The sequence below is a fragment of the Phyllopteryx taeniolatus genome, chromosome 13 (assembly GCF_024500385.1).
Source record: "Phyllopteryx taeniolatus isolate TA_2022b chromosome 13, UOR_Ptae_1.2, whole genome shotgun sequence".
Taxonomy (NCBI): domain Eukaryota; kingdom Metazoa; phylum Chordata; class Actinopteri; order Syngnathiformes; family Syngnathidae; genus Phyllopteryx; species Phyllopteryx taeniolatus.
The window spans coordinates 3,668,662-3,682,450 of record NC_084514.1 but is presented as its reverse complement, the minus strand read 5'-3'; the positions used below and the strand labels follow the sequence as shown (position 1 = coordinate 3,682,450).

The following is a 13,789-nucleotide window of genomic DNA, read 5'->3' as shown; positions in this document are numbered from 1 at the left end:
TACCACTAGTACACAGGCTCCCTTTAGTCATACGCGAAAGAATCACTGAATTAAATGTTCAAACGGTGCATAATTTTACAGTGGCCTAATTATTAAAAAATAAAAAATAAAGTACAGTACATTTAGTGTGGTTCAGTTGTATTGTATTAAACTTTAGAGTACATTTCTATCTAATCTTTCAGACCAATACATTTTAATTGAATCAATATTTACATCGTTTTTGATTTCCCTATATTTAAGGGGATTCAAACTGTGCATAATGTTACAGTGGGTTAATAATAAATGTAACTTTTTAGGAATAAATCCTCGGGCCCAATATTAGAATAGAGTAGCATTCTAACGTTGGTCATAGTGGTACTTGAAGATTTTTCGCTGTGGTACAAAAGTTTGTATTTCTTCTACATTCTTCCTGTACACTTTTTTCAATAAAGAAAAGAAAAAAAAACAACTCGAACGGACGTGACGTTTTTATTTTCAAACTGCGTCAAACAACTCCGCCCTAACGCGGCTGTTTCGATTTTTTTTTTTTTTAACAGAAATGTAGTTGTGAGCAAGTGAGGGCTAGCTAGCCTAGCACACACACCTTTTAAAAAATGGCGTCGTATCAACATGTCTTAAAATATGCAGACACTCGGTTCCAATCTCCTGCTAAGGTGTTTGCCATGCTTAAATCGAAAGTACAGAGAGGAGAACGAACGACTCGAGCTCGAGAAGAACACGCAACGCAAATTAAACCAGCGTCGAGAAGACCAGCGAACGTGTGGGAATCTAATGAATCTTATCCCAGGTTTGGTGAGGTGGAAGCGTCGACTATTTCGCCCATAAAGAGCCCCAAGCAAAGCCTTGGCTATTCATACTGGGATTATAGTAGACAGTCTGTGGAAGTGCCACATGCAACCAACACCAGACATGGATTCACATCACCGAGGAGACCTCTCATGGAGTCCACGGCGGTGTTTCCACCTCGCATCCGCACAGACCCGCGTTCGACCAGAGACTCCGGTGGGCCCAGAAAGAAACAGATTGCTGACAAAAGCTTCGCGTTCGATGAAGATTTCGCTGCCTTTGACGCCTCCGCGTCTCCACCGTCCCATTGTTCCCCCGTGAAGAAGAAGATGAGGAAAAGAAAAGTGGAGGAGCTGGAAATGAACAAAGTTTGCAACAGTGCAAATGTCACATCACAAAGCCAGGATGACAACACGGACACTGCAGGAGGGTATCCCTTCAGTCCAAAGAAAAACGCATGCAGACCGGTGCATGTCCACCGCGAATTGGCAACAATGAAAAGTAAGGCAAATTTATTGAATACGGTCGTACCTTGACTTACGAGTGACCCGATTTACGAGGGTTTCTTAGATGCAAACAGTCACTCGACTGTTTTTTTTTTTGTTTTTTTTTGCCTTGACTTGGGAGAGAAAAATTTAGATACAAGTGCTTATGGTGGTAGCAAACTCAACTAGAGCTGCAAAGATTAATTGACAATTAATTGTTTCGAGGCCTCGTTTAAGTTAAAATTGTCCTAATCAATTCAAATTTCAGCCTCTCAACAGAAACTATTGATAATTGTATTTATTGTAAAAATAAAACAGACTGATTATCTTTGTGTTTCATAAAAATAAGACATTTGCAAACATCTGTTTTTACTTTGGAAAATGATGATCGACATTTTTACCTTTTATCTGAGATTTTACAGACCAAACCCGTAACTGATTCATAATCAATTATTTTTGTGGAGTTTCAGCACAGTCAATTTGAAATAATGTCCTGTTTTTGAATAAAGGGATATAAATGTTTTTGTTTTTTTTAAATCTGGTTGATCTATTAATTGAAAACAATTAATTGATGATTAAAATAATTGTTGGTTGCAGCCCTAAACTCCACTCACTTCACAGCAAGCAGCAGTTTGGCAGATGGGCTTCAAACTCTTTATTGCCACTCCAAGGTGAAGTTTACCATCAAACTAAACATAAAATCAAGAGTATTACAAATTACTTTGCCTTAGAAAAGTCAGCTGGCTTAACACCAACACACAATGCAAAATGCCATAGCTGGGCTAACGAATAGCATCTATGTTGTGGTGTTAACGCTTTAAACGACATATTTAAACACAAATGTCGACAAACAATATAACAATACTGTACTCACTCGAATGGAAAAAAGGACTAATGTTACTGCATCTTACCTCTTTTTCATTTGTGTCTTTATGACTGTGTTATCGTGAAGAAATAGAATAGAAAAACAGTTTTTCTGTGTAAGTTGATTCCAGTAAATGCTAGCAGAAAAAAACTATTGCACAACATGAATATTTCAAAGCTTGTTTGGAATCAGGAGAGTAAAACAAATCAGAGAAGGAGGGGGGGACAGAACAAAAAAAAAAACTTTTTTCATTAATGTCATTGTCATTGTCATTTGCTTTTTCTATAAGCGAAGGGAAAGAAAATCGATTGAAATCACATTTTAAGGCCCTGATGACTCGATTTCAGCCATTTATACACTATTTGTTTTTAGCAAGCGATTTTTAATGTTTGTATTGCTTCGAACAGGGTCCACTGTCTCTTTGGAAAAACTCCTGTCTCCTGCTAAGATGTTTGTTTACATGAAAGAGAGGGTCAGCAGGAGAGAGCAGGAGCAAGACGATGACGACTGCCAGAAACCAAGTGAACCCCCGGATGGAGGTAAGCATAAGCGCAAAAGTTTAGGACTGCTCATAAACAAAATGTACCAAAGCTGTGTTTAGAAAAAAACATTTTTTTTTTGTTGCTGTATTTTAGTGGTCCACACTGGCTATGAATGCCATTCCAATGTGGACAAGATGGACAAAGACAATGTTTTAAGAAGGGAGTCTGATATTGAGAGTACAGTCACCCAAGCCGGACTGGAGTCTGCCGCCGGCCAGTCAGACACACGTCATCCCGAGGAGGCCTCTTCCTCTGCTGTACTGTCAGGACATAATTTGCTTGAAGATTCCATCTTCCTCAACCCGCCCTCCATCTCCATTCCCAAGAAACACAACTTCATGTTCAAGAACAAGCAATGGCCAAACTTTGCAGCAGCAGCCTCTGTGAGTAGTGAATAACAACTGATTTCCCTTAAAGTAAACATTATTACATAATTTCTTCCCCCAACTTCTAATACACTTCCTATAGCTAGATGTAGTCTAGTGACTATCTGTGTGAAATTACATAAGGATAAAGAATTATAGAACACTTTACACATCATGTTTCCTGTCTCGCTGAAATTTGAAATATGCCCTGCCTCATGCAAGCAAGCGGCTGTCGAATCTGCTTCATTTACTGCTGTGCCTATGGCAAGTTTGACTTTTGTTACCATGGTGACCAGCGAGCAGAGCCCAGCGTTTGTGGGGGGGGGAAAAGCAAGTGCCCATTAAGAAAATAAAAGCATATTTACTCATGGAGGCAGTTCATATACTACACTGTGTGTGCAAAAACCTGACTTCATTCTTGTCAGAGTTTGACTTTTTTTTCATTATAGTGACTTTTTCTTGTACCTAAACCTAACCCTTTATTCCCCCCACCCCACACCCTCCATTACAACTTTTTTCTTGTATGTCCACTTTATTCCACTAAAAATCTTAAATCTTATATTATTAAGAACAAACTTATTGTGTTTTAAATCAATTGACAGGCACATGACAGTTTTAGTCATTTGCTGTGTTTTTCCCTTGGCAGGAGAGTACTATTCATCTTAAAAAGTGGTTCCTGAGGAAGAATCGTAACGGCCTGTTTGTACAAGGAATCCACATGTAAGTCGTTTTTTGTTTTGTTTTTTAGCCAAGATTGAAATATTCTGTCAATACTTGTTCTTAACACTGACAGTGTGTAAAAGTATTGTTTCGTCTGACAGATTCCACGTATGTAGGATGTGATTCATTCTTTGTTGCTGTGTTTCATCTGGCACAGGGAAGACGGGACACCGTGGAACAGTAACATTATTGCAGAGAGAGTTTCCAGCACTGTGCTGAAGACGATATCTGGCAATGTTTACATCTTGGTGGGCAAGATGATGCTGGATGCAGATTCCGGTAAATTGTAGATGTACCAGATGTATTGTTGTGATGTGTTTGTGTAAATGACCTTTTCACTGACTCGCATATCGCATTTTTCTGTATTAGACTTGCCCCGCTGGCTTTTGAGGATATTTGCAAATGGATTCCCAGCAAATTGGAAAGAACTTTTTGAGAAATGTTTGTCAGAATTAAAAGAGTAAGAATTTTCTTCAATATTTAACACGTACACATTCTTCTGATGATGTTTTATTGAAAACCGGTACAGGGGGTCCTTGATTTACGACGGCGTTCCCTTCCTAGGGTGGCGATATAACTCAAATTTGTAAGAAAATCCCAACATGCTGTATTCGATCACTAAACTACACTAATGCAGTAGCAAAGTCATAATTGCGGTAATGCTGAAGAGCATTCCACATTCCAAAAATTCCAATCTGTCTCGAAATTCCACATTTTCCATAAGGGAAAAAAACAGGTCAAATTCAAGTCAAAGTAGGCGTTCAACAAAAAGTTCGTCATCTTTCAAGCCATTTTAAGCCGTCATATTTCAAATTTCGGAAACGTTTTCAAAATGTTCCAATGATGCTTGAAAAACATATTCAATGATTTTGTATGGCGCCAGGACCGTCATAAACAGATGGCCCCCTGTATGAAGAATATCATTTTTAATCAAACGCTGGATTTATTCCTTTTAGCAGGAGGGGAAAAGTGAACACTGAAAAGAGAAGCAAAATTACCAGGCCAACAGAGACGTCTGCTCTCCAAGCTAGAAAGAAAAGACATCAGCAAAATGCTGTCAGGACCAGTCAATACAAGACAAGAAATCCCAAAGGTAAATTATAATTTGATCGCTCGGCAACATTCAAGACTCTTTATTTTCTTCATTCATACATTTGCTCTTTTTCTGCAGCGGGCGATAGTACTTACTCCACAAAAGTGACTCGGAGTGGTCGGCTGGTCAAGCCACCCCTGGATTACTGGAGAGGAGGCAGGGTCTTTGTGGATGCAGACCTGAATGTTACTATCTTTGAATGTTACAAAACCTCTGCTCCCTACCCAGTAAGTGTCTAACTACTTATTTTACCAGAACAGTGTTGCCTAACCTTGATTGAACCAAGGATATATGTTTTAAACTAGAATGTGAAGCACTTTTTTTTTTCTGCACTTAACCCATCCCTGGGTAACAACCGTCAAAACCGACGACCTTCTTACTGTTATGTAGCTGTGGTAACCATCTCGCTAACAAACCGACAATTTATTTGATTTAGTATGTAGTCTTAAAATGGTAAAAAAAAAAAAAAAAAAGGACACACACACACAATAAATAAAAAAACATAAAATTCAGTTATTGTGTGTCTGTGTGTGTGTGTGTGTGTGTCCCTTTCCCTTTTGCGGGGTGAGGGAGAGAGAGATCGAGGGCACATTACCCTGGAGTAGCAGGCAGAGGTCCCTTGCATTCTACCAGAATCCTGGGAAGTGGGATTCAATATACAATTTATGTTAGCACGTTTTATAATATATTATTCTAATTATATTTGTGTTACTTTCTTTAGGATGTTGCTCCAGTAGTGTCTATGAAGAGGTTTCGGGAAACTGCCCAGGCTTTTCTGCTCAACGACAAAGGTAAATACTAGTCGTGGAAATGCACAAGTACAGTCAGTGAATTGGGCCATCCACACTTTCTCCTTCTATTCCTTGTTATGAAATACCTTTATTTGAATTATTATAATATAGCTTTAGTGGCCAGGGCAATCCGCTTCTTCCTTGACAGTTGTGCCATGTGGTTTGTGGGTGAAAAAAATAATAATACAGTAAGCATACAGTATGTGACGACTCAAAACTGATACCTGTTAAGAACATCGCGGGTCACTGTTTTTCTGTTGCAGTAAGCTGGCAATTGTCCTTGTCCACTGAAAATAAAAAAGCTCTCATAAATTTGATACACCGCAGAGAAAAGTGTTGTTAACAAGCATGCCAAAATCCAGCTTGAAAATCGAGATGTTCTTTCAACTGTCAAATGTTGTGGGCATGTCCGCTAAATGCACTGAAAAACATACCTTACATCACGGGTGTCAAACTCATTTTTGTCGCGGGCCACATCGTAGTTGTGGTTTACCTCAGAGGACCGTTATGACTATGAACCCATAAAGATTAAATGTATGATTGCCTCATATTTTTACATATACACAACAACTTGATGGGTAACTAGTTTTGAATTCAGAAGCCAATAAAAAAAAAAATTCAACTATTATTCAGTTTATTTTAAAAGGGGAATTAGTAACAAAAATGCTTGAAATATCTCATCGTTATTAGAAGAGAAGACAATTTGCAATTTTGGTGTTTTAGCAAGAAATATGAAGTCAATGTACATGATTTGCTTCCGTGGGCCACATAAAATTATGTGGTGGGTTGGATCTGGAAGACATGGAGTTTGTCTTCACCAGTGCCAGATATTTTAGGCAGCTTGAAGAACCCTTAACCATGCGTTTGCCTCCTGGTGGTTGGCTTACTACTGGTTGAGAAAGTCCTTGATTAATATACGGCAGAGCCCGCATTTATAAATGTAAATGTAGCCTATGATAGGGTTGATTTATTCATGCCTGCAAAAATTGTGATCGCCATTAAAATTCGATTAATTGTGCAGCCCTGGTCTGGAATGTATCCTGCAGTGATATCCCAGGGTTATCACGTATAGCCACATTGACCTTTACTATGGCACCCGTCTGACATGGAAATAGGTGTTGAAATCATACAGAGAAGGATTGTCCAGCCCCTTTAAAAATAATACAAAAACTAGAAATGAATATTCTGTATTTATCGCCAACCAACTCTTATATGGTTCCAGGTCATAAACGGCATGAGTCCACAAGAGATCCACTGACAGAAGTCAAGACGCCACACTGCAAACATAATCAAGTTGAAGTTAAACCTGAGGATAATCCCTCTCTTTCAACCAGAGCAGCAGTGAGGAGGCAAAGCCATCACATCACCAGCTCTGATGAAAAGTCAAGCAATGAAAAGGCGCTGCCGTCAAGTAAAGCCAAAAAGCTGACCCCACATGGGTCCAAAGCAAAGATGGGCAACTCTTCTCCATTGAAGAGGTTAGGAAGAAAACGCACTCCGCCTCAGTTTCCCGCTGTTAATGAAAAATTATCAGAGTCTGAAAAGGAGCGGGAGGAAGAGGAGCAGCAGCAGGAGGAGGACAGGCAAATCAATCACATTACGAACTCTGATGAGCAGGTGTCCAATGAGAACAAGATGCCATCTCAAAGTAATCCCAAAAAGCTCCCTGTACGGGAGTCCAAAAAGAAGGTGCTCAACGCTCCTCCATTAAAGAACTTAGGGAGAAAACGCACTTATCCTCAGATTTCTGCAGTTGATGACAATTTATCAGAGTCTAACTTACGTAAAGAGACGGAGGAGAAGAAGGAGGTGCTTTCTACAAAGAGCAAAGGGAAACGGGGCAAAAAAAGGCCCACGCAGCAACGCAGGAAGCCCCAAACCAAGAGCCTCAAACCATTGTCGCCCGTAAAGGCTTTGACAAAGTTGAAGCAATCTAAAAAGAAATCTAGTAGAGGACACACCGTGTCTCCCCAAGGCAAAGATGAAGGCGAGTGGACGAAGGATGAGCTGGCAAAACTACAGAAGTAAGTCTTACAGTCACCCGCATACCAACCTTTATTGAGGGAAGTGGAAAAATTGAGCAATTACGGTATAAATGTAATCTATTTTGCATGCATGTCCTTATGACAAAATAAAATGTTTATAGTTATCCTTGAATATGACACCTTTACATTAAATTATCCTTAATTCGCAGTTAATTCCCATGGAATGTCCCCAATTGGGAATACATTCAAAATTCCCCATCTTAAATTCCCATGGAAATTTGCCAAAAGCTTTACAGAAACACTGAAAATGTTCAGCTCTCGTTATAGTGATTTTACGTTTCATCCTTTCATTTATTCAAACGCTGAATATGCCGAATTTCTTTTTTTTTGTGTGTGAGTAGTGCATGTTGTTGGCATAGCAAGATGATTGAACAAAGATGGATTATTTGTTCTTCGCAAACTATTTTCGGCCCAATTAAGTGAAATTGGATAATGTCCCGCAGCACACCTGATGATTTCTCATGGCACACTAATGTGTCCCAGCACAATCACAGCCCTACGTAAGAAATGTTCTCTTCAGCAGCAACTCATGTCTGTGCCCATGTACTCCACTTTGGCAGGGCTGTGTCCAGTTATCCTTTGCACGTGCCATCCTACTGGACAAAGGTGGCAATAATGGTTGGCACGCGCTCTGCAGAGGAGTGCCACAACAAGGATTTGGCCTTGCAGGACATCCAGACTCCTGTGAAGAGCGCCCGGGGAAAAGAAAAGAAAAAGGAGGATGCACCAAAAGCCACAAGTAATGAAAAGGCACCATGGATGGGATGTAGAAAAAGCTTGCTTTTCATTCTGCTTGGGGGATATCACACAGTGTACAAAGCAGTGTTAGAGCCATATTGGGGGGAGGGGGAGCAATTTTACTAGAATAAAGTCATAATATTCTCAACATAAACTTACACCTTCGTTGAAGACCTTGTGAAGTTGTAATTCATCATAAAAAAATCTCCATAAGGAATTATGAGAATAAAGTTAGAAAGACAGCCAGTTTAGTGGTTCGCATGTCTGCCTCACAGGTCTGAGGTTTGGGGTTTAAATCCCACCTCCGGGCTTGCTGTGTGGAGTTTGCTTGTCCTCAATGTGCTTTCGTGGGTTTTCCCTGGGTACTTCAGCTTCCTCCCACATTCCAAAAGTTTGCACATTAGCTTGATTGAAGGCTCTACATTGTTCATATACATGTGGACGCTAAGATGATGATAGTTGAGAAGTTGCCGACTAATCAATGGTGTAATTGATTTTTTTTTTTAATCTCACCTCGCTGTGCGCGCCAATGTGAGAAAAGAAAAAAGACCTGATGTGAGGATTTAAGGCTGCTTGTCACATGTTGCGTTAGCATTAACCTTTTTTCAGATGCGCATGTAAGGCATGTTTCATATTTCAGGATAGACTTGCGCATTTTTCAAGTGACCGTGCTACTGCTCTCATTTTTAATAAAATATTTACACACGTTTGACGCCCTGCTGCTAGTTTGCTATGCAAATCTACCACCTGTTGATTTCATCGAGGCATCCAAGTCATGAAACACGATAGTGGCCAATAGTCAACCTCCAACGATAACTGTCATTGCGGAGTGGCAAATTTGACGCATCGACTAGTCAGCTAATCGGTTCAACCCCTACTTTGCACCCAGCACAGGTTCTAACCGCCTTGTACCTGATTCAACATAGCAGCCCCGGAACGTAACTGAACAACCTATAAACACAATGAGCACACTCACACAGGAGCTGCTGTCAGCCATAGCTCACGGCCAGACACTCTCACAGAAACGTATCCTCCGCAATAAACAAGGGTTCACTGTGCAAGACTTTCCTAATGCTCTGCTTTTTATTGACAATTTCTATTCCAGACCAACCACTCATATCTGCAGGCATTGGAACCTTCAAGAGAAAACAGCAGGTGCGTCAGTTCCTGGAGGCAATGCCCAAAGAGAACGTCAACGATGCCTTCAGTGTGGCACACAATAATCGCTTTGAGGTTGGCATCGCTTCTTCTGTTTTTGCAACAAGTCTGTTCTCTAACAGTGTTTCCCAACTGCAATTGAGCCAAGGCACATATATTTTATGATATATATTTATTTTAGATTAGAAAAATCTCACAGTAGACCACCCCCCCAAAAAATTCACAAAATATATACTACTTTATACTGAAATAATGATGATGACAATTCTGTTGTATGAAGGGAAACCCTGGATAAACAGGTGAATTGTACCTTCTGCCATCTACTGAAAGAGCATTTAATTGTTCTTCCTTACACTATACCTCACCGGCATAGCTAGAAGAACAAAGATGCATTATTTGAAGTAAATTAGTTTTTTTTTGGTTTTATTTATTTTTTTATTTATTTTTTTTATAAACGCCTGATGATCTGTGTATAATGGAACAGTGGTTGGGACTCACTGCACTAAAGGCTCTTGGCAAGGCGTCTGACGCCCTCGACTTTCCCATTCATTGTATGTGTGGTGAGGGGGCGTCAGTGCGTTTTGATGTGACGCCAAGCGGGAAAGCCTAACGACTTCCTTCTGGGCTGATGCGACACCACTTCCAAATATTGGATGGCCGCATCCCCGTTGCTCTCATCGTTGTCTTCCTTTCCATATGAGCAAGTGCAGTGCGAAAAGACCTTAACACCATCAAAGTTAGAGATGAGCTAACACTGACCCCCTATCCCCCCACACTCCTTTTACCACCTTCGTTCCAATGATGATGAGTAGATGCCGTCCATCTGGTCGGATGGAGAAGAGGACTTGACAATGGACAACCTGGAGCCCCTGACACCTGAGTCACTACATTTCCCTCGAGTGAAGACTCCTCGGTGTCTACTTGCCACTCCTGGAATGGTTTATTCACCAAACAGGTGCCTGCTTTTTCCTCAATTCTGTCCACGCAATTCAGAAAGTGTTGTGTAGCTATAAAATGTTTCCACCTACTAATAGATGATTTTAAGGGGGACAGTTTAAGGGTTTATGCCAACTGGCCAACCTCCCTCCAGGTCACCGACGTCACACAGTGTCACTACAATATGTACAATATTTTCTACACATTTTGTTTGCAAATTTCTGAATTTACTTGAATATGTTTACAGTGTGTTTAAAAAGTGTTTTTAATAAGTTTGTGTTTAAAACATGATGTAGGAGGGCTAATACTTTTTTTTTTTCATTAATTACGTGGTCTTTTGCAAATTTGTACCTATTGCAGGTGGGTCTGGAATGTATTCCCGCAATAAATGGGGATTCACAGTACAAGTGAAAACCCATTTACCATTTTTACAATTTTTCTGTCAAAATACACGAAGAATTGCAGCGCACTTAATATCCACTTGTCACAAGCTGGTCCAAATCATCACGCAAATACAGAGTACTGCATTTGTTACCATGATGACTGGGCGGAGCTAGTGCATGGAACTAAGAAAATTGTAAACAGCGTTGCCAACTTTGGCTTTCCAACCTCTAGCGACATTTTTTCAATAAATTCAGTTGAAGGCTGAGCAGGCACCCCAGAGACCCAACTATTTGTATCCAAATAATAAAAAGTAAATTTTCCATAGTTTTTCCGCTTTACTAAAATTTATCAAACCTTAAAACTGTTTTTATCAAGTGTCTATCAGAAGCTGTAATGCAACAGAAATCTAAATGTATGTTCCATAGAACACCCTATTTACTTAGCATCTTCAGAAACCTCTATTTAGCATATCCCTGGCCAATCTGATCATATTACAATTTCTTGAGATAACAGAGTATTAGGATCCGAGATTGGTCTCCTTATGTCCTTGTCTGTTTTGACAGTGTTGACTAATTAGATTTTCCCTCTTCCCTAGTTCAAAGAATGAGGACCTGTATGTCTTTCAACTCCAGAAAATGAAGAAACGAAATCAGGTCAACGGCCGCAAACAAGTTCCAGCGAAGGTACTATTTACACCCGAGTAATTCCTTGTCAGTCAATTTTAAGAAGCAGGTTAATTAATACTTTTTTAAATATCCCTCTCAGAGCTTCTCGCCCATACCAGCAGTCAAACGAACAACGGGAAAATTTGAAATCCCAGGTAGGTTTCATTTACAAGGTTCCCATGGAGGTGGATTGCTTCCAATCCAATTCAACTTTATTAACAAAGCAAACAATAGAATGAAAACAAATATTTCAAAATGAAAAAAAATCTTTAATACTGTGTGTGTACGTGCGTGTGTGTTTGTGTGTGTGTGTGTGTGTGTGTGTGCGTGCGTGCGTGCGCGCGCGTGCGCACATACAAGTGAATCAACTAAGTAAAGTGACCAGCAGAGAGACCTGTTTGGACGTACTAATAAGATATTCTGGTGTGCTGACCTTGGTCACCGGGAGGTAGTACTGTACAGTATAATATAGTCATGTGGACAAACAAAGGAGAATAGACTTCTTCTGCTGTAATACTAACTCAATAAGTCGCTATAATACTCGTTTTTTTGAAGGGGTTGAAGAATATATGCCTTGTGATTATTGTTATTTTATCTGCATGTGTTTAAATATCCGTTGCTTAAAGGGTTATAAAATTGTGACTGTTGGTGCTAACGTTAGCATGTCAATGGTGTTTTTCTTTTATTTTTAGTTTTTTCTTTACATCAAGCTAGCAGACTTTGAGGTATGTGCTTACTTTAAATACACAGTGTGTAATCCGCTATATGCGGAACGTCACGTGACCACACCCGGAAAACGGGATAGCTCCCTTCCTGTGTGCGCTATGCTAACAAGCATGACTACGGGTTGATGACATATTGTTTGAAGCCAAACTTGCACAAACATTTTTTTTTAGAATAATAATTCTTTATAGCTGGAGTCTTTGGGCAAAATTTAAATAGATGTATATCATTTATTTATACAAATATAATATATGTAAACACGAACGAAGCCTCAACATCAAATACTGTCATATTTGGTGGCTCTGTGGTGACATTGTGTTTAAAAAAGACATAGAGGTTTTAAGTTCCTACGGTTGCTTTGTCATGGCTCACTTCGCCATTCACCCAAACCGGGAGAAAGTGCTAAGACCTGTTTTGCCAAATGCGGAAATAGGCTGCGCATTTACCGAATTGTCTTAGCTTTAAGTTTACTTTGACTGAACCAACTGGGAGTGGCATTAAACTGCTTGAAGCCTCATTTTTGATGAAATGTTAAATATTTGCAAAAACTAATGTTTATTGTCAAGTGAGTTGAATTGAGTTTACTACCATCATACAGCGCTCGTATCTCAAGTTTGCGCTTGCAGGTCAAACCAAAAATTTGTCCAAATGACGGCTCGTATATATGGAAAAACATGTAAGTCGGGTCATACGTATCTCAATGCACCTGTGTGAGTCTGTGTGTTTTACAATGTTTTTACAACACTGTATTCTGTTTTTGGCTGGAAGATCAAATTGAAACTTTTTTATAAAGCTGTACGTGAAATTACTGTTCTTTTAATTTCTTTTAACATTTTGAAAATGTTACTTTACAACATTATACCAATTTATTTAATGGTATGAGGTATAATTTTGATCTGGTATATTTTGTATAAAATGTGTAATTTTCCTCAACTGTAAGGTGCTTTAATTATGTTGTTGAAAGACAGCTTTTGTATGCAGAAGTTAGTACACGTAAAATGCTTCAATAGCTTCTTTCAGACATAAAGAATAAGAAAAGTATCAGACACCTTCAACACCTTTTTTGTCCTTTAGGAAACAATTCCTTTGACGTTTTGGAGAAGTTTCCGGAGAAAGCTGCTTCGTTTTCTGACAGTGGGGAAGAAGAGGATTTTTACTTTTCTGACAATGACTGACAAGTTCTTCGTCTTATGTTAATTGAATACTTTAAATTTTTATTATGTTTTAATGTGAGTGTGAATACTTGCCTATATGTGCCCTGCGATTGGCTGGCGACCAGTCCTGGGTGCACCCCGCCTCTCGCCCAAATTAGCTGGTGAGTGAGGAAAGGCGAGATAGAAAATGGATGGATGGCTGAGTTCACATGTAGATAGTTTGACAGTTTTGTGTCAAAAGACACATCTTTGGCTTCTATTTTAATATGTTTGAGTTGGACTTGTTGCTCTCTTACTCGCAAAAATAAAGATTGTGTTCCAACTCCTCGAGTCACTTGT

The 13,789-nt window shown here is 39.5% G+C and overlaps 1 protein-coding gene across 3 annotated transcripts; it reads left to right on the top strand.

The window, feature by feature from the left end:
• Positions 1-501: 501 nt before the first annotated feature.
• Positions 502-13,772, top strand: LOC133488161 (mis18-binding protein 1-like). Of its 3 annotated transcripts, none has more exons than XM_061795724.1 (16): positions 503-1,287; positions 2,544-2,675; positions 2,772-3,061; positions 3,690-3,763; positions 3,921-4,042; positions 4,133-4,223; positions 4,723-4,856; positions 4,935-5,083; positions 5,578-5,647; positions 6,870-7,671; positions 8,253-8,431; positions 9,536-9,663; positions 10,401-10,543; positions 11,504-11,591; positions 11,674-11,728; positions 13,371-13,772. In XM_061795724.1, exons 1-16 carry the CDS (start codon positions 594-596, stop codon positions 13,469-13,471), a joined length of 3,252 nt encoding a protein of 1,083 aa, XP_061651708.1. In that variant the 5' UTR covers positions 503-593; the 3' UTR covers positions 13,472-13,772. The 3 variants fall into 3 exon arrangements, with proteins under 3 accessions (XP_061651709.1, XP_061651708.1, XP_061651707.1); XM_061795723.1 differs by having other exon boundaries at positions 504-1,287; positions 4,720-4,856; XM_061795725.1 differs by lacking the exon at positions 11,674-11,728 and having other exon boundaries at positions 502-1,287; positions 4,720-4,856.
• The last annotated feature ends 17 nt before the right edge of the window (positions 13,773-13,789 follow it).